This window comes from Papaver somniferum, chromosome 9 (assembly GCF_003573695.1).
Source record: "Papaver somniferum cultivar HN1 chromosome 9, ASM357369v1, whole genome shotgun sequence".
Classification (NCBI taxonomy): domain Eukaryota; kingdom Viridiplantae; phylum Streptophyta; class Magnoliopsida; order Ranunculales; family Papaveraceae; genus Papaver; species Papaver somniferum.
The window spans coordinates 68,190,423-68,211,180 of NC_039366.1; the positions used below are offsets into that span (position 1 = coordinate 68,190,423).

At 37.8% G+C, this 20,758-nt stretch overlaps 1 protein-coding gene and 1 non-coding gene across 2 annotated transcripts; both read left to right on the forward strand.

Annotated features, from left to right (window-relative positions):
• The first annotated feature begins 9,390 nt into the window (after positions 1 to 9,390).
• Positions 9,391 to 11,366, forward strand: LOC113311093 (40S ribosomal protein S25-2). The gene is made up of 3 exons (XM_026559944.1): positions 9,391 to 9,559; positions 9,682 to 9,816; positions 11,035 to 11,366. Exons 1-3 carry the CDS (start codon positions 9,482 to 9,484, stop codon positions 11,146 to 11,148), a joined length of 327 nt encoding a protein of 108 aa, XP_026415729.1. The 5' UTR covers positions 9,391 to 9,481; the 3' UTR covers positions 11,149 to 11,366.
• On the forward strand, positions 10,607 to 10,724 carry LOC113314657. The gene has a single exon (XR_003342538.1). It is a non-coding gene; the product is annotated as a small nucleolar RNA snoR111 (small nucleolar RNA).
• Positions 11,367 to 20,758: the final 9,392 nt, after the last annotated feature.

Here is a 20,758-nt window from a genome sequence, read left to right on the forward strand (position 1 = left end):
GAGCAAATAAATCTTGGTGGCAGGATCGGCTTCACAGTGGTAGATAAACCAATATTGCTAGTCAAAGGAATTGACGTATTGCTTTATGAAGCAGTTGATAGTCAGAGAAAATATTGCTTGATCAATGAATATTAATTATATATTAATTAATTAATATGAGTAATTATTAGTCTATTACATATAAAATTAGGATTCATACACAGTTTTAGTTCGTAACCAAGCAACAACATGGGCATCAACCCCTAAAATCAAAATATTTTATCTACCGAATGGATGATCAATGAATAATTGAATGGGAATCAACCAATGGATGAGAGAGAGACCGAACATAGGTGGTGATGAACCGACCATGTGGAGCCAAGATGCTTGATTGAGCATTCACCAAAGTCAGTTGCAGAGCAATTGGTGTGTGGATGATTAATTAGTGTTTAGTCATAATTGAAATAGTATTTTGTTGAGCATTAGGTAGTAAAACCTAATTATGGTGGAATGATGTTAGAGCACTGCTCAGTTGAACCCGCCAAATGCTGGTATATAAAGGTTGGTTGTCATATTTTAGTATCAAAACTCACAAGTCGCTTGATTAGATTACTAGAGTCAACTTCGCTAGGTTAGACTAGGAAATCTAGAAATGTTGGGACATACAAGTATTACTCTGAAGACCAGAAGATTCCGAAGACATATCGATATCGAAGATAACTTCATCCTTCCACTTGAGGTTAGTAATACATAACTTTACTTGTTTCCATGTATATATCGTAAGCTTTCAAGTTGTTTCTGATTGAAAACATAGCATGCAAAGTTATATATGTGAAACTTTAGTATAATGGACTTGATTATCATATTGTGATCAAAGTGTCAAGGAACAATATACTACTAATTGTGATAAGTGCTTTATATAGGTATATTGAATTAAGAATTATAATGCTTTTCTTCTGGACTTCGTAATTACGACATCGACATAACCTTTGTAACTCGTTACTAGATTGTGTAGTGTGTTACAACACTGCTCGCTCGAACTCGCAAGCGTTGCTATCTCAAGCTTGGTTGTCAATTTTAGTTGCCAAAATTATAAGTCTTGATTTCTTGTCTACTTATAGCTAAGTCTCGGATTAGGATAGTAAGTGTAGTTGAGCTTTAGACTCCACGACGTTCATCGAATGAAGACAAAGAACTACTCAAAGGAACTTGTGGAACTTCACCAACAAAAGGTATGTGGAGACTTGAACTCATCTATCACTCAAAAGTATATCTACTCTATCTCCTATTTGAGACAAAAAGTCGTATTGCTATATAGACCTCAATTATACATATTTGGTATTTCGAGCCGAGTTTATCTCGCTTATCTATTTCTCGAAATGTGTGTTGGTAAGCTTTTGCTTTAACCAAGTTCATCTTTTAATCTTGACGAAGGTCAAAAGATGATCATGTGAAAATCGCCTTGTAACATCTTACATGATTTGTGTGAGACAGTCATTTGATGTAGACTCGGAATGTTTCGTATTGATCATTCGATCATTTGAAAATTGCTTTGAAGCTAATAGTTTGTGTGAGACAGCTATTGTCGTCTTCCAAGAATGTTTCAATGGTTCAAATGAGGGTTTAAAACATGTAACCATGTTTGGACATAAACATAGTGTGTATTCACATTTGTGTAAAGTCCAAAACCGGGAAGCACGGGTACGCATACTGGTTGGTTGTTGGAAGTCCGGGAACTAAGTATGCGTACCCGTACGCGTACTGGCGGAAGTTCAAGTCCCGTGAGTTTCTACTGGAGTTTGGAATTGTGAAGTGGTATGTGTACCCGTACGCGTAATGGCGTAACCAAACTCGGTCCGGCTACTTAGGAATGCGTACTTGTTTGCATACTTAAGTAGGTTATGTTCTAAAATCGGTTTGTTCATGAACTAATACATTTATATAATAAGGAATGCAATCTTTTGCAAACCGTGGCTATAATGTTCATGAAATGATTCGAGTGAAACAAAATCGATTTTGCTTCAATTGTGTCTTGTATACTTCTATGAGAATATAAACAATTGAACAACTCTCTAACTAGTTTCATTTGAGTCATTTGAACTAGTTATGATAAAGATGAATAATGTTGATATGAAAGTGCTCATATGGATAACCATTGGTTAACTATTGTTGAACCAACTAAGTGTACACGTTTAGGTACGGTTACCTTATCTAAATGACGTACATTTCATTTGTGTATAACAAGCTAAGTTCGATCTAACGGTTAAAAGATATTAGCTTAAATCTAATCAGGTTTTCATCTAATGGTGAATATTGAATGCTTTGTTACCAAGGTAACATTGATTGCAAACCATGATTTGAAGACTATATAAAGGAGAACTCTAGCAACTGGGAAACCTAATCCCCACACCTCCTGTGTGATACTAGTTGTGACTAGAGTCGATTCTTCTTAACCTTAGGTTTTTCACGAAACCCTATAGGTTAACGACTTAACGACTTCATTGGGATTGTGAATCCATGCCCAACTAAATTTTGGGTTGGTCCGGGTAAAATCCGTGAGTATGGCGGTTTTGTTCGAAACCTGTTTTGAGGCATACTGAGTTTTTTTGAGGCATACTGAATAATGCCAAAATAGGGTCACTAAATAAAAAACACCACACCCCTTATCTACCTTTCTTTATAATGGCATATTTACCCTTATTTAATTAGTATTAATAATTATGATTAGTTTTAATAATAATGATTAGTTAATAATGTTAATTATTGACTAGGTTAAGTTGTTAGTGTTATATTAGTTGGAAAAAAAATCTGACTTTTGAGTGAGAGAGTTGGGTTTTTGAGAGAGGAAGAAGAAGTGGAAAAAAACTAGGGTTTTTGAGATTTGGGTGATTTTTGTGATTCAAAATGGATGATCCAGGTGAATCTTCATCTCGTAGACACAATATAATACACAACAACTTCAATAATGATCCAGATTTGGCTAACTTTTTGGATTATGAGAATGATTTTGCTCCAACTTTAACTCAACCTCAACCTAAAACTCAAGATGATGGTTTTTATGAGCCAAATCCAGAGGACGAATACATTGATGAAGAACCTTATGCTAATAATACACAGGTATACTCGTATACGACGTCTAATCTCCTTTTGTTAGCTTTCAAAAAGTTGAATCTTTACAAATTTTTACGAAGTTCAATACTGGGTTCGGCTGTAAAATAAGAGCCGAACTTTTCCCGGGAAGAGCAGTTTGGCTTGTTCGATCTCTTTCATTGGATTGCCGAACCTACTGTTTTTTTATTTTTTTGTTTTTTTTCGAGTTACAATGTAATGTTCGGTCCAAAATGTATCAGACGAACATTGTTGTGTGACTTAAATTTTTACTCGATTCCAAAGTTCGTCTCTATTGTACATCCAGTTTATAAGCCGAACTTTTGAAATCGTAATGTTCGTCTCATTTTCCAAATTTTTGTATAAGCCGTACCTAACTTTACTCTGAGCATTTCCTTAGTTTGGCTCTGGTTTAAAATGTTTGAATTAGCCTAACTTTTAGTTAGAGTTATCTAACCCCGCTGTATTCTTGTAGATTGTGATGGATGAACCTCAACCAATGCACAATCAACCTTCGGATGTTAATACCATTCACGAAGATAATCAAGATCACTTCCAAAATGACTTGGTAGGTAACCAATTGAGTGATGTCTTATTTTATATGTTAAAAAGTATATATCCCAAATGTTTACTAAGTATATATGTGGCCTTGTATTTCTGTAGAGATGGGGAAGTAAAGAGGAAGCAAAGGCTTGAGCTTATGAACGTGGATTGCTAATAAACTGTGTGCTAGTGACCGGGCAACAAAGCCGAAAAAACCGGGTTGAAATGGTTTGTGAGAGAAGCGACAAAGACGTTGATAAGCATAAAAAGGGTTCCGTGTATGTTGGGAAGACGGGGAGAAAGAACAAGACCATGACGAAGAAAAGAAAATGCCCTTTAAATATCGTTTTCAACCCTATAGGAGAGAACCAAGATGAATATTATTGGACTATGAATAAAAAGATAGATTGTCGTCATAACCACCCACGTGCACTTGATCTTCATGGACATGCAAGAGTTGCAAGAATCAAAGACCATGAATACGTGAAAATAGGTAAGATGTATAAAACATTGCCACCAATTAAAATCCTAAGCATGTTGAAGGCGGATATATGACCCTGATAACAAATCTACTCTATGAAATATCTATAACGCTAAAAGTACTTTGAGGAAGAAAGAATTGCAAGGTAGGGTAGTGATGCAACAATTGATGTGGTTGGCGGGGAATAACAACTACATGGTCCAAAAGGAATCTGATGAGTTCGGCCAAGTCACACATCTATTTATTGCTCAATCGGATTGCGTTAAATTAACCCAATGTTTTCCGCAAGTGCTTATAATGGATTGCACCTACAAGACAAATAAATATGAGATGCCGTTGTTGAACATAGTTGGGCATACCTCAACCAAGGCACCATTCACGGTGGCCTTTTGTTTTTTAAGATACAAGTTGAAAGAAAGTTATTTTTGGGCATTAGAGTAATGTAAGTTAATGTTTCGGGAGGATGCTCTTCCTAAGGTGATTGTAACCGACCAAGAATCCGCTTTGATGTATGCCATTCATAAGGTATTTCCGGACACCCATAATTTTCTTTGTACTTTTCATATAGGGAACAACGTTAGGAAAAAATGTCAACCAATAATTCAACCGCTTAAGATGAATGACTTAGAGAATATTAAGGCACTACCGGATGGAATACGAGAAAAGAAAAAGGAGAAATTTATGAAGGATTATGATGAGAATGAAAGGTTGTGGGCTTGTTTCGCACGTGAATGGGAAGCTTTGACGTGGTCAATTACAGAAGATGATTATCGGGTTAAACGTGACGAACTTGTTGCGCATTGGGGCACCGAGTATCCAAATGTCGTTGCCTATTTGCTTACCGAATATTTGGATCCTAACAAAGAAAGGTTCGTGACTTGTTATACAAACAAATACAAACATTTCGACAACCAAGATACAAGTATGGTAGAGTCCGCTCATCATCGATTAAAGAAGAACCTTTTTGGGAGAGTTGACTCGGTTGTGACGGTGTTTGAGGTAATAGAAGAGTATTTCAAAATGGTTATCGTAAGAATTACATCGTAATTTGAATATTATTCCGAGCATAAAAATTATAGGGACGATCCTTGGCTAAGGGGATAAACTTACCGGGTATCCTATTTGTGTATTGACAAAATTATGCTTGAAGTAAAGTTGATGAAAGCTTGGAACGCGAATGAACCTCATGAAGTATGTGTTTGTAAAATGAAAGAATCCATTGGGACTTCTGTGTCGTCACCGAATAGCTCGATACGTGGATGGTATTATACCTTTTGAGCATATTGATAGTTATTGGAAGCAATTGAGTTTTGATCCTCTCCCCACGGATGATCCCGAGGAAGAGATTTGGGATACTCCTTACGGGAAAAGATTAGCTGAGAAGTACCGAACTTCATACCGGGGTCAAAAGCAAATCATTTATCACAACTTGAGAACGGTCCTTTATCCTTTCACCGAGGAGGATCTTTTGGAACCGGAAAAGGGTGAGGGGAAAGGTAGAAAAAGTACCAAATTGAAACGAAACAAGGAGAGAGCAAAAAAAAAGTTGTTGGCAACCAAAAGAGATTCATCGGAAGTTGAGAATCATGATGCAAAGTACAAAGCGGAAAAGATAGAAATTGAGGAATTGATGAAGTTGGGAGAAGTTAAGGTTTCAAGTAAACGTGGTCGTCCGAGTAAAGATAACGGAGAAACAAGTAAACAAAATGATACCCCAAGAGACGTTAAACTCAAAGGGAAGATGTTTCCTTCGCAAGAAATGGGGAAACAAATCAAGACGAAGGAAAATAAGCCTATATATGCGGCGGGCAAAATGAAAGGACCTAAAAAATAATAAGGATGGTAAGTACTTGCGCCCTACTAATATGATATATGACAATTACATGGAAGAACTACCCGAAATTATTCGTGACTACATTATAACCATGGACGCTGTCGGAGGGGATGGAAATTGCGGTTATCATGTCACGACGGAAACTAGGACCTTTTGAAGAGGTGAAGAATTCGGAGTGGCAAGGAGACGAAATCAAGTATATACGGAATCAGTTGTTACAAACATTGCGCCGAAACAAGAACTTCTACAAGGCAATGATGAGAGGGGGTCCAAGAGGAGACAAAAGGGTGGTGTCGGAGTATATTGCATTCGAACGACGTATACATGGGGATTCCTTCATCACAAGCGACCATTGGATGCAAATGCCGATTTCATTCGTCAAAACCAGATCTATGAACTATAGCTTGAGCCTCATCGACTTCATTCTTCAAATCCCAAGCTACAGCCCTTTGGTGTCTCAAATTTCTGACCGCACCCCTATGATCCGGAGTCTCATAGATTCGTTTTGCCCACGACTCCTTGTAACCAATCAAATCTTTTCCTCCATCTTGAGGAAGACCAAGTATTGGGGCGTTTCTCTGGGCAGGTATTACGTAATCATCATCGGGAATATGAAGATTTGTCTTCAGTGGTTTAACAACGTTCTGTGGTTCTACTTGTTTTCTTGGTTGTGGTTGTGGTGGTTCTTCTTGTTCATCATCTTCATCTTCGTTTTCTCCATCTTCAACGACTTGTTTTCCAGCCCTTCGTTGTCTTCGTTGCTCATCTTATTCATCATCTTCATCTCTATTTGTGTTACCTTGTAATCCTCCTCCGCTTCCGGTCTCTTTGGTTGTAGTAGTACTTTCCTTGTTAGCTTGACTTCCATGAACTTCTCCTTCTGGTTGTATCTCTGTCTCTCCATCCTCTGTATCGGAGGTTGTAGTTCCTCTTTTACGTGCACCCAAATTTTTGTTTCCTACTCGAGGTTGCGGAGTTCTAACATTATAAGGGGTTACTTCCATAAACCTATTCTTCTTGTACTTTTGAGTTACAACTCTCCCACCACCTTTGGTTTGTTTCCTAACACAAAAAGAAAGTAACAAAAACTTTTTTTTAAACACACAGAGACTTAAACAATCAACAGTGAGAACTCTTAAACAGACCAAATGTTAGATAACTGAAAAACAAGAAAAAATAACCACAAACATGGGAGGAAAATCGTTGCGCTTGGTGATACCATCTTTTCCCAACACTAAATATGAAATTAGCCAAAGTTTAACAACATATGATTCCAATTACACACACATATGTGTAGAAAACAAACTAATCTAAGAGACTGAACTGAATGAAAAACATAGAACCAGGTTGAAAGATAAAATAAATCAAAACACATAAAACAAAATAAACATGAGTATAGGCTGAACTCAGAACTACTGAAACAATAACTCAAATAGCAGTGGTGTCATGGATTATATTTGGAAGGGAAGAAAAAAATAGCAGCGGTGTCATGGATTATATTTAGAAATCAAAGTTTTTAGCAGGTGGTTTATTCACATATCCTTCTAAAACTAAGAGATTAGACCGGCTCAACCTGCATATAATTTGATCAGTACAAATACCTTAATTCCTAGATAATATATGGCACCATCTGAGCATTTTAAGCCTATGTAAAAGGACAGGCTGTTCTTTAAGAGCTCTTGAAAAAATGCATTAATAACAACATTGACAAGTGCCAGTTCGCCACTGCTAATCTGTATTTCCGAAATCAAACATTAAGCATACAGTCACAAACCTAATAGCAGGTTAACTCGAAAGTCAGAACATTAAACACGAGTTTAACCTTACAACATCTAATTAGATCACCCATAAGAGTCTACCTTTCTAAAATCTTCATTCCTGGCCCTGTTGGTAACAAAGATGTTTATCTTGTCCGCTAGCTAACCAACATTTGAGTATTTCTGAAAATTGCTAATGCAACAATAGAATCAATACACACATATGAGAAGAACACAAGACGTGACTTCACTGTCATGTTTTACAATCACAGATCAACAACATGCAAACTTTCATTTTCAGAACCATAATTGTCATTAACAAGATTTTCTACTGATTTTCATCATGAATTTCCAATTCATTTCCACAACTTCCACCAAGCTATTCGAGATCCAATGGAATTATTTTCCAGTGTTTGGACACCTCTTGACTTGGTATTCTTAAAAGTCGAAAGCACCATAACTACTAGATAATTTACATTCAGTTTCTTCAGCCTGCTAAACACAACAATCCTTGAAACCAGTCAACATCCTATACATATGTCCTAAGATTGATTTCTTTACTCTCTGCAAATGACACTAGACATGAAGAAGTCAAGAACACCGTAACAACTAAACATCAACATTCAATTTCTTGAGCTTCTTAACCCACCAATCCATGACACCACTCAGTATCCTATACATATATCCTAATTTTATACCTGAGAAGCTCTATTGGTAATCAAAGTTCATATATAAGATAACTTTATGCAACCATTTGTTTTCTTCTTCTGACAAACAATTAGTGCTACTAAGTTCGCTTAAAATACTGAGTAGTCGAGTTAGACGAACTTCAAAATAGTCTAAGTTCGTCTCAAAATGGAAACCAAATTTTGGGCCGAACTGTGCTTCCACAGAGCAAAAAATAAAGAACAAATATAGTAGTTCGTCTCTTTTTTCGCCAATATTTGGGCGAACCCACTTCTGAAAACCCTAATTTCGTTTAAGAAATCATATTATATCGATTAAACAGAGTAAGAACAATTAAAATCAAGATGGGTTTGAATAAATACCTTCTAATATACATTAGGGGGTTATTCGAATCTGGATTTTGTGAATCAACTCCCCTCGACTTGATTTGTTCTTCGCTTGCCCTAGAACTTGCTTGATTGTATTGCAGTCCAACATGAACGTCTGGAAGTAGATCTCTAGCACAACGTTTCGTTCTACTCATCGTTATAGTTTGGTTTTAATCGACGATCAAAGATTTTTCATCGAACAATTAATCGATTTATGGAGAGGTTTCGGCTGCAAAAATGAAGAAGAGGAAAGAATGAAGAAGAAGAAATGTTGACTGATTTGATTTTTGTTTAGGTTTTAATTTGGTCAAAGGGTATTTAAGTAATCTAACCAATTTTAGTTTAAGTTTTTAATTAAACTGAAAATTATTTATGTGATTTAATCTAATTAAAGGGTAACCTAATAATTTTAATATGGATAAACACCCCTTATAAGGATACCCTAGATGGCGTCATCATTTAGTATGCCTCAAAACAGGTTTCTTTTGCTCACCCCTGACCGCTGGACCCTAAAATCAAAATCAAAAGTTACGGAGTCCAACCAACAAATCTCCCATCTGTCATTAGCTTGGCCCATCCAGGCCCAGTCCATCAGCATTGTTTCTCCGCTACAAAACCCTAGTTTTATCACTGCTTGCCTCCTCTCCCTCTCCAAATAAGAAGAAAACACTCTCTCCACATCTCGTTGGAGGTCCGAAGCAAACCCTAGAGAAATCAATCGAAAATGGCACCAAAGAAAGAGAAAGCTCCACCACCGTCTTCCAAACCAGCCAAATCTGGCGGAGGCAAGCAGAAGAAGAAGGTAATCAAATCAGGGTTTCGTTCTGTTCTGTTTTCATTTCAGATCTTCGTTATAGGTTTTCTTTTAGGGATTTTGTGTTTTTGTTTTGTTGATTACTGATAAACAAAGTTGCAAATCTGTAGAAATGGAGCAAAGGAAAGCAAAAGGAGAAGGTGAACAACATGGTTTTGTTTGATCAAGCAAGTTATGATAAGCTTATTTCAGAAGCACCCAAGTACAAGCTTATTACTCCTTCAGTCTTGTCTGACAGACTTAGGGTACTATTCTTCTTAACTCCTCTTCATCTCTTATCTTCGTAAATCGTTTACTCTAGACGTTTCAGAGTAGAAAAATGATATCGTGCGCTTAGATTTGGCTTGTTTTACAGTACTTAAATTCCTAATCCATGGTTTTGTTGATTATCTTAGTTAGATGTATGTTGTTGATTTTGCTAATAGTGTGGTAGTATAATAAGTTTATGTTTATAATGTAGAATTAGGTAGAAGGAAACTATTTATACTTTGAAAAGGGACAAATGATGGATCTATTTCTTCTATTAATATTGGGATAGAGGGAAAGGGAAGAATAAATGTTCTTGTGTTTGCTTTGGGCTGTGATGATATCTAGAACTTTCGTTATTTGGAACTTGGAAACTTATTTTCCAAACTGCAATTGGGGATACTGTGATACCTAATCCATGATTCAGTATTTTTTGACTCCTCATGTGTTGGTTTCTTATGTTTGTCTTTTTGTTTTCATGATTTTCTCTGGCTAGTGCTAAATTTTTAGCTATATTTGTGTGGACAATTACAGTATCTTAGTTCTCATTTTCGGACTGCAATGGGGGTTTCTGTGATGCCTTCCTTTTGTCATTACTTTCCCATAAGTTGTTCTTTAGTTTTCATCATTTTCCAGATAGTGCAAAGCTTCTAACTGTGTTTGTGTGGATAATTACAGTGCCTTAGTTCTGATTTTCCAATAATCTCACCTGCCTTCTGTTTTTAAGCTTTTCCTCTCTCTCTATCACTTTTTGTGTGTGTCTATTGCAAGTTGAAAACCTCTGTTTCTTTATACAGTCAGAGCTATAAATCTCTCCCTGTGAGATACGGAGGAAGAAAAATTTGGTGAGAATATCGTTTCAGACGTCCATTAATTGATTGACGATCTGATTGTTGCTCTTCAACATCTTCTTTCTCTTTTCACAAATAGTTCTGATTTTCCAACTGTTTTTTCACAAGTAGTTCTAATTGGTCCCCTTTTTTTTTTACCTTCAATTTTACTGAAATTGGAACAAGCATGTTTTTATCAATGCAATATGCGAAATAGATGGCGGCATAAAAAGTGGAAGCATAGTTTTTTTTTTAATTTCGGTTATGGATGTTTAAGTGTCAGTAGAAGCAATGAATATCTTTTTTATCTGGTTCTCTAGTATCCGTGGAATCCACACTGAAAAGTAACTCATTTTAACTCATTTTCTTTTCTCTATTTGCTCTCAGATTAATGGATCCCTAGCTCGTAGGGCAATCAGGGATTTGGTAGCGAAGGGTTTGATCAGGATGGTTTCAGCTCATTCCAGCCAGCAGATTTACACCAGAGCCACCAACACATAGAAGAACACCACCAAGAGCTTGTTAGTTTTCTTTTGTTGTTCTTGGAATGCATCAGTAGGCTATCGAGAGTTTTTACATTTTAAACCACTGGAAAACAGATGTTAAGCTCTACCAACATATTGGCCAAAATCTAGTTGCTATATTTTGAGTCATGTACTTTTATTGGTACTCAAAAGTTTTGGTTGTCTGAGTTATTTCAATCTGCGTTTTGTTTCTCATATCATAGCAAGATATTTTTGTAGCATTTACTTGGTAAAAATGGTCTCTAACATCGATGTCTGGCCTAGGAGTAGTTTTGCTGTCCTTGTATTTTTTTCCTTGGTTTAGACTTTAGCGTCTCTCCTTTTGCATGGTTGGTAGATATATATCTCAGGAATGCAGGGAATATAGTGTAGTTTTTTATTTTAATATTTCAGCTGGTAACATGCTTATATCGGGGCTATTTTCCCGTTTCCTGGCCACTAAAAGCTTAATTAGTGAGCCTTGATGCAGACAGTAGTGCAAGAATTAGCACAGCTGTGGAATTCCTTCCCTCCTACAGCTCAAACATCGTTTTGAATACCGCTACACTTAGTAGTCATGCAACTAGAGATGCAACCCCTTTCGTTAGCAATACCGGCGGTGAAAAAAGCTGGAGATAACACTTTAAGGTTTACCTACGAGATAACACTTTTTTTGATAAGCAGTTGATGTGTAACAGACAGACTTGCTCGGATTGCCAGGCTTTACAGGAGCCTTGTTTGGTGGTGGCTTGTCCGGAGCCTTGCCTGGAGGCTTGCCAGGTTTGACCGGATTGCAGGCCTCCCAGACTTGGCTGTGGCATGCTCTGCTAGCAAAGCAATCACTAAGACCATCACTACAAGTAAAGCTTTTCTCTTCATACTTTCTTCCTGATTTGTTTCAATTTCCCTTTTTAGTATAGGAAAAATTGGACTCTTTTTTGTGCCGATATAGCCTAGGGAGCTGCCAAATTTATAGGAGAATGAAATTACCCAAGAAACAATACTGTATCATCAAATGAAAATGAATATGATATCACAACAAAGGTCGATCAATGACATGATGCATCTACCAGCCATGCATTTTCAAGGTCCCAAAATTTGTCTAGCATGGAAGAGTCAACATGACTTGTACTACCAGTTAGGCTGAATCCAACTGCAGCTAAACATCTCACAATTCATTTCTTGTGTGCAAGAACACACAAAACTAAACTAAATTTTTGGTAAAAAAAACAAAACCAATCAGCTGTGAATGGAGAGGCTCAAGTTTGATTGTTTGAAGTTGAATTAGCTGATAGCCCATGTAGGACTATGCTGCTGCAATCGCAAGACTGCCATCAATTTTGATAAACTTTTTTTGCTATTAGTTTTGAGCATCCAATTCACGGTCAATTGGTGTTCAACATTCCAATCCTAATAGCATATTAACACAGTTCTCACAATCGTATCCCTCGATGTGGGACTATTTTTGAGCGCTTATCACACGTTCATACTCAGAGCACATTAAGGAGTGATCTTCATGAGTCTTTTGAGGACAAAAACTGTGAACCAGTTGGATGGTACGTTCAAAAAAATAAATAAATCCAAATTCAACTCTCAAACCAATTCTTTTATCATCCGGAAAAAGAAAATCTCAGTACATTTCAAGTAGGCTACAGGGACGACTATCTTCATAGTCGTAAGTAGAAACAACAAGGGATTTGGGGATTCAAAGAAAGAATCACCAGCCTTTACCAATGAGCCACATTCCAATTAGTTCATCAACGTACTGCACCTTACACACCTCAACAAAATGGTATGGCTGAAAGGAAAAATAGAACTTTGATTGATATGGTTAATTGCATGCTTATAAGTTCTGGTTTGCCTAATTCTTTGTGGGGAGAAGCTATGTTGTCTGCATGTTATATTTTGAATAGAATTCCTTTGAAAAAGAAGAGTGTTTCTCCTTATGAGTTGTGGTTTAAGAGGAAACCAAACTTGAGAAGACTTAAAGTCTGGGGTTGTTTAGCATATGTTCGAAAGCCTGATCCCAAAAGACCAAAGTTGGGAAACAGGGCTTATAAATGTGCTTTTGTGGGATACTCTCTTAATAGTATCACCTACAGATTTATAAACATTGACACTTTTGAGATTATAGAATCTGTAGATGTGGAATTCTTTGAGAACTTAAATAGGAACAGTTCTCAAATGCAACCCATGGAGAATCCATTGTTACCTGATCTAGAACCTATGGAGATTGATAACAATGATGAAAATCCCTCTCCTACTCATGACAATGATATTTCAGTGCCTACTGAAGATATCGAACCTAGAAGGAGTAAGAGAGGAAGGATTGAGAAAAAGCCTGATCCAAACTTTATTTATTACCTTGTAGAGGCAAATAAGAATAGAATTCTTAGTGTTAACCAGTATGTTATGCATACTGATGATGACCCTAAAACTTATGCTGAAGCCATGAGTTCTAGAGATGCAAATTTCTGGAAAGAAGCCATCAATGATGAAAAGCATTCGCTTTTGACTAACGGGACTTGGGTATTAGTAAATTTACCTCCTGGTGCTAAAGCAATAGGAAGTAAATGGATATTCAAGAGAAAGTTGAGAGCTAATGGTGAAGTTGATAAGTTTAAGGCAAGGCTAGTTGCCAAGGGTTATAAACAAAGACATGGTATTGATTACTTTGATACATATGCTCCTGTTGCCCGCATCTCATCCATTCGTTGCTTGATTGCACTTGCTTCTATTCATAAGTTGGTTGTGCATCAAATGGATGTCAAAACTGCTTTTCTAAATGGGGATTTAGAAGAAGAGATATATATGGAACAACCTGAAGGTTTCATATCACCAGGCCAAGAGAAGAAAGTTTGCAAGTTAGTGAAATCTCTCTATGGTTTGAAGCAAGCCCCTATGCAATGGCATGAGAAGTTTGATAAAGTAGTTTTGTCATATGGTTTTGTGGTGAATGATGCGGACAAATGTATCTATAGTAAGCATGATAGTTCTGGTTGTGTGATTCTCTGTTTGTATGTTGATGATATGTTAATCTTTGGGTCTGACATATCTGTTGTGGAAGAAACAAAGAAGTTTCTTAGTTCTAACTTTGATATGAAGGATTTAGGAGAGGCTGATGTAATCTTGGGAATTAAGATCCTAAGAAAGGGAGATGAGTTGGTTTTAACTCAATCTCATTATATTGAGAAATTTCTCAAGAAATATGGTCACTTTGATGACAATCCAGCACCTACTCCTTTAGACCATACTATCAAGTTAATGAAGAACACCGGCCGTACTCATGCTCAACTTGAGTATTCTAGTGTTATTGGGAGTCTTATGTACGCTATGCATTGCACAAGACCGGACATAGCCCAAGTCGTGGGAATATTATGTCGTTTCTCAAGTAATCCAGGATATGAACACTGGAAAGCAGTTTCAAGAGTTATGGCTTACTTGAAAGGAACAATAAATTTTGGTTTGCATTACCAAGGCTATCCCGCTGCACTAGAGGGGTACAGCGATGCTAACTGGAACAATGTAGAATCAAATTCCAAGTCAACTTCTGGATGGATTTTTACATTAGGGGGTGCTGCTGTGTCTTGGAGTTCCAAGAAGCAGACTTGTATCTCTGATTCAACAATGTTGTCAGAATTGATAGCTTTAACTGATGCATGTAAGGAGGTAGATTGGCTTAGAAACCTACTTATGGAAATTCCTTTTTGGAAGAAGCCAACTCCGGCGGTCTTGATTAATTGTGATAATCAAGCTACAATCTATAATGTCTCTAATAAGACTTATAATGGAAAGTCTAGACATGCAAGTCTTAGACACTACATGGTTAGGCAACTACTCAAGAGGGGAGTAGTTACGGTTAACTTTATTGAATCAAAGAGAAATTTGGCAGACCCATTTACGAAAAGTCTACCAAGTTCAGTGGTTTCAATAAAAAGGAAAGAAATGGGACTAAGGTCTGTGAAGGAAGTTTGATCTCCCATAGCAGAAACCCAACCTATGTTTTGAAAAGGATAAACAAGGTTCAATGTGGTACCAACAAGTTATGGAAGTAGATTATGGAGCACAATATAAAAACTTCCCATTTCTTATTAGTGCTGGTTTCTGCAAGAAAATAGGATGGATGTAAATCCTTAATGAGTCTATGATTAGTAAAAGGTGTATCGCAGAAACACCTTCGAGACTTACCTATATGAGTATGGAAATAAGGCCGTTTCCTAAGAGAAGAAGACCGTTCTCTAAAGAAGACTCATGAACAAGGATATAAGCACATGGCCATTAACGTGCTTGGCTACAGAACACATGATTTTATGAAATCAATATGTGTGGAGACTCCGGTTTTATCATAAGGGGTACTTGGTTCAAGACTGGTTTCACCATAGAACCTCGATAAGGCTTTGAGTTTCTTACACTAAGTGAAGGTTCAAATCCAAAAGATACCTATCATTTATGTGTTGATTTCAACGATGATGCTTAGTCTCAATTGTGCTTGAACTACGTTGGCTTGATCCCACTCGGGTACGTAGGCAGTCACTTCGGTGATGCAGTCACTCTGATTTAAAAGTTTTAACTTTGTTTTATGGTTTTTGAAAATAGGGGGAGAATGTTGGAATATTTTCAACACCGCTTACCAAAGGGGGGTCCTGGGGGGCATCGCCCCCCCAGGCTGTGGTCGACCGGACATACCCAAGCCGGCCGTACTCATGCTCAACTTGAGTATTCTAGTGTTATTGGGAGTCTTATGTACGCTATGCATTGCACAAGACCGGACATAGCCCAAGCCGTGGGAATATTATGTCGTTTCTCAAGTAATCCAGGATATGAACACTGGAAAGCAGTTTCAAGAGTTATGGCTTACTTGAAAGGAACAATAAATTTTGGTTTGCATTACCAAGGCTATCCCGCTGCACTAGAGGGGTACAGCGATGCTAACTGGAACAATGTAGAATCAAATTCCAAGTCAACTTCGGGATGGATTTTTACATTAGGGGGTGCTGCTGTGTCTTGGAGTTCCAAGAAGCAGACTTGTATTTCTGATTCAACAATGTTGTCAGAATTGATAGCTTTAACTGATGCATGTAAGGAGGCAGATTGGCTTAGAAACCTACTTATGGAGATTCCTTTTTGGAAGAAGCCAACTCCGGCGGTCTTGATTAATTGTGATAATCAAGCTACAATCTATAATGTCTCTAATAAGACTTATAATGGAAAGTCTAGACATGCAAGTCTTAGACACTACATGGTTAGGCAACTACTCAAGAGGGGAGTAGTTACGGTTAACTTTATTGAATCAAAGAGGAATTTGGCAGACCCATTTACGAAAAGTCTACCAAGTTCAGTGGTTTCAATAAAAAGGAAAGAAATGGGACTAAGGTCTGTGAAGGAAGTTTGATCTCCCATAGCAGAAACCCAACCTATGTTTTGAAAAGGATAAACAAGGTTCAAAGTGGTACCAACAAGTTATGGAAGTAGATTATGGAGCACAATATAAAAACTTCCCATTTCTTATTAGTGCTGGTTTCTGCAAGAAAATAGGATGGATGTAAATCCTTAATGAGTCTATGATTAGTAAAAGGTGTATCGCAGAAACACCTTCGAGACTTACCTATATGAGTATGGAAATAAGGCCGTTTCCTAAGAGAAGAAGACCGTTCTCTAAAGAAGACTCATGAACAAGGATATAAGCACATGGCCATTAACGTGCTTGGCTACAGAACACATGATTTTATGAAATCAATATGTGTGGAGACTCCGGTTTTATCATAAGGGGTACTTGGTTCAAGACTGGTTTCACCATAGAACCTCGATAAGGCTTTGAGTTTCTTACACTAAGTGAAGGTTCAAATCCAAAAGATACCTATCATTTATGTGTTGATTTCAACGATGATGCTTAGTCTCAATTGTGCTTGAACTACGTTGGCTTGATCCCACTCGGGTACGTAGGCAGTCACTTCGGTGATGCAGTCACTCTGATTTAAAAGTTTTAACTTTGTTTTATGGTTTTTGAAAATAGGGGGAGAATGTTGGAATATTTTCAACACCGCTTACCAAAGGGGGGTCCTGGGGGGCATCGCCCCCCCAGGCTGTGGTCGACCGGACATACCCAAGCCGGCCGTACTCATGCTCAACTTGAGTATTCTAGTGTTATTGGGAGTCTTATGTACGCTATGCATTGCACAAGACCGGACATAGCCCAAGCCGTGGGAATATTATGTCGTTTCTCAAGTAATCCAGGATATGAACACTGGAAAGCAGTTTCAAGAGTTATGGCTTACTTGAAAGGAACAATAAATTTTGGTTTGCATTACCAAGGCTATCCCGCTGCACTAGAGGGGTACAGCGATGCTAACTGGAACAATGTAGAATCAAATTCCAAGTCAACTTCGGGATGGATTTTTACATTAGGGGGTGCTGCTGTGTCTTGGAGTTCCAAGAAGCAGACTTGTATTTCTGATTCAACAATGTTGTCAGAATTGATAGCTTTAACTGATGCATGTAAGGAGGCAGATTGGCTTAGAAACCTACTTATGGAGATTCCTTTTTGGAAGAAGCCAACTCCGGCGGTCTTGATTAATTGTGATAATCAAGCTACAATCTATAATGTCTCTAATAAGACTTATAATGGAAAGTCTAGACATGCAAGTCTTAGACACTACATGGTTAGGCAACTACTCAAGAGGGGAGTAGTTACGGTTAACTTTATTGAATCAAAGAGGAATTTGGCAGACCCATTTACGAAAAGTCTACCAAGTTCAGTGGTTTCAATAAAAAGGAAAGAAATGGGACTAAGGTCTGTGAAGGAAGTTTGATCTCCCATAGCAGAAACCCAACCTATGTTTTGAAAAGGATAAACAAGGTTCAATGTGGTACCAACAAGTTATGGAAGTAGATTATGGAGCACTAATATAAAAACTTCCCATTTATTATTAGTGCTGGTTTCTGCAAGAAAATAGGATGGATGTAAATCCTTAATGAGTCTATGATTAGTAAAAGGTGTATCGCAGAAACACCTTCGAGACTTACCTATATGAGTATGGAAATAAGGCCGTTTCCTAAGAGAAGAAGACCGTTCTCTAAAGAAGACTCATGAACAAGGATATAAGCACATGGCCATTAACGTGCTTGGCTACAGAACACATGATTTTATGAAATCAATATGTGTGGAGACTCCGGTTTTATCATAAGGGGTACTTGGTTCAAGACTGGTTTCACCATAGAACCTCGATAAGGCTTTGAGTTTCTTACACTAAGTGAAGGTTCAAATCCAAAAGATACCTATCATTTATGTGTTGATTTCAACGATGATGCTTAGTCTCAATTGTGCTTGAACTACGTTGGCTTGATCCCACTCGGGTACGTAGGCAGTCACTTCGGTGATGCAGTCACTCTGATTTAAAAGTTTTAACTTTGTTTTATGGTTTTTGAAAATAGGGGGAGAATGTTGGAATATTTTCAACACCGCTTACCAAAGGGGGGTCCTGGGGGGCATCGCCCCCCCAGGCTGTGGTCGACCGGACATACCCAAGCCGGCCGTACTCATGCTCAACTTGAGTATTCTAGTGTTATTGGGAGTCTTATGTACGCTATGCATTGCACAAGACCGGACATAGCCCAAGCCGTGGGAATATTATGTCGTTTCTCAAGTAATCCAGGATATGAACACTGGAAAGCAGTTTCAAGAGTTATGGCTTACTTGAAAGGAACAATAAATTTTGGTTTGCATTACCAAGGCTATCCCGCTGCACTAGAGGGGTACAGCGATGCTAACTGGAACAATGTAGAATCAAATTCCAAGTCAACTTCTGGATGGATTTTTACATTAGGGGGTGCTGCTGTGTCTTGGAGTTCCAAGAAGCAGACTTGTATTTCTGATTCAACAATGTTGTCAGAATTGATAGCTTTAACTGATGCATGTAAGGAGGCAGATTGGCTTAGAAACCTACTTATGGAGATTCATTTTTGGAAGAAGCCAACTCCGGCGGTCTTGATTAATTGTGATAATCAAGCTACAATCTATAATGTCTCTAATAAGACTTATAATGGAAAGTCTAGACATGCAAGTCTTAGACACTACATGGTTAGGCAACTACTCAAGAGGGGAGTAGTTACGGTTAACTTTATTGAATCAAAGAGGAATTTGGCAGACCCATTTACGAAAAGTCTACCAAGTTCAGTGGTTTCAATAAAAAGGAAAGAAATGGGACTAAGGTCTGTGAAGGAAGTTTGATCTCCCATAGCAGAAACCCAACCTATGTTTTGAAAAGGATAAACAAGGTTCAATGTGGTACCAACAAGTTATGGAAGTAGATTATGGAGCACAATATAAAAACTTCCCATTTCTTATTAGTGCTGGTTTCTGCAAGAAAATAGGATGGATGTAAATCCTTAATGAGTCTATGATTAGTAAAAGGTGTATCGCAGAAACACCTTCGAGACTTACCTATATGAGTATGGAAATAAGGCCGTTTCCTAAGAGAAGAAGACCGTTCTCTAAAGAAGACTCATGAACAAGGATATAAGCACATGGCCATTAACGTGCTTGGCTACAGAACACATGATTTTATGAAATCAATATGTGTGGAGACTCCGGTTTTATCATAAGGGGTACTTGGTTCAAGACTGGTTTCACCATAGAACCTCGATAAGACTTTGAGTTTCTTACACTAAGTGAAGGTTCAAATCCAAAAGATACCTATCATTTATGTGTTGATTTCAACGATGATGCTTAGTCTCAATTGTGCTTGAACTACGTTGGCTTGATCCCACTCGGGTACGTAGGCAGTCACTTCGGTGATGCAGTCACTCTGATTTAAAAGTTTTAACTTTGTTTTATGGTTTTTGAAAATAGGGGGAGAATGTTGGAATATTTTCAACACCGCTTACCAAAGGGGGGTCCTGGGGGGCATCGCCCCCCAGGCTGTGGTCGACCTGACAGGTCAGGTCGTGGGGGTCCAGGGGAGACCGCCCCTGGTGGGGGTTTCAAGGGGGCAACGCCCCCGGAAGAATTTTTTGAACTGACGGTTTTATTTGGCCGATAAAAGCCTGTTCGAAAATTTCGAATCCAAAAGACACCATTGATGTCTGTTGATGAAGGAACCCGACGTTTCGTGAATAGAAACCTGTTGGCGAATAAAAACCTATTCCCAACAGGTGCAAAACCCTTTATAAATAGCTTCTCCCAGTTTCGTTTAAACATATAAGAAAAATCAATCTGTTTTCTCTGTTTCAAAAAAGCATCATCAGAAATCAGAAATCTCTTTGTGTGTTCTTGATTGAATCAAGGGGTACAAACCTTGAATTCAGTTTTCGTTGCAGGGCTTTCATTGTATCCTGAAGGCAATATTTCGCATACCTGTTGTAATCGCCAATTGTTATTGGGAGGGTAGAAATATTTGTCTAAAAGAAATTTATACAAGCCTTGAAAGTTTTGGAGTGCAACACTTTCTTCTCTGATTCATTCATCCTTTGTGAAACCCAATTTTTTCCAACACAATTTAATGCTATACCAAGAGTAACGCCTATAAGCAGAAAAAGTGCAAACAAATTCCCCAGCGCATTTTGCTCTGGACCCTGTAAATGCAGAGAGCGATGAGCACAGAAACGACATT

Coding starts and splice junctions, on each gene's coding strand:
- LOC113311093 (XM_026559944.1), top strand. CDS start 9,482: ATGGCACCAAAGAAAGAGAAAGCTCCACCACCGTCTTCCAAACCAGCC. Junction 9,560..9,681: donor GAGGCAAGCAGAAGAAGAAG/GTAATCAAATCA, acceptor GCAAATCTGTAG/AAATGGAGCAAAGGAAAGCA. Junction 9,817..11,034: donor TCTTGTCTGACAGACTTAGG/GTACTATTCTTC, acceptor ATTTGCTCTCAG/ATTAATGGATCCCTAGCTCG.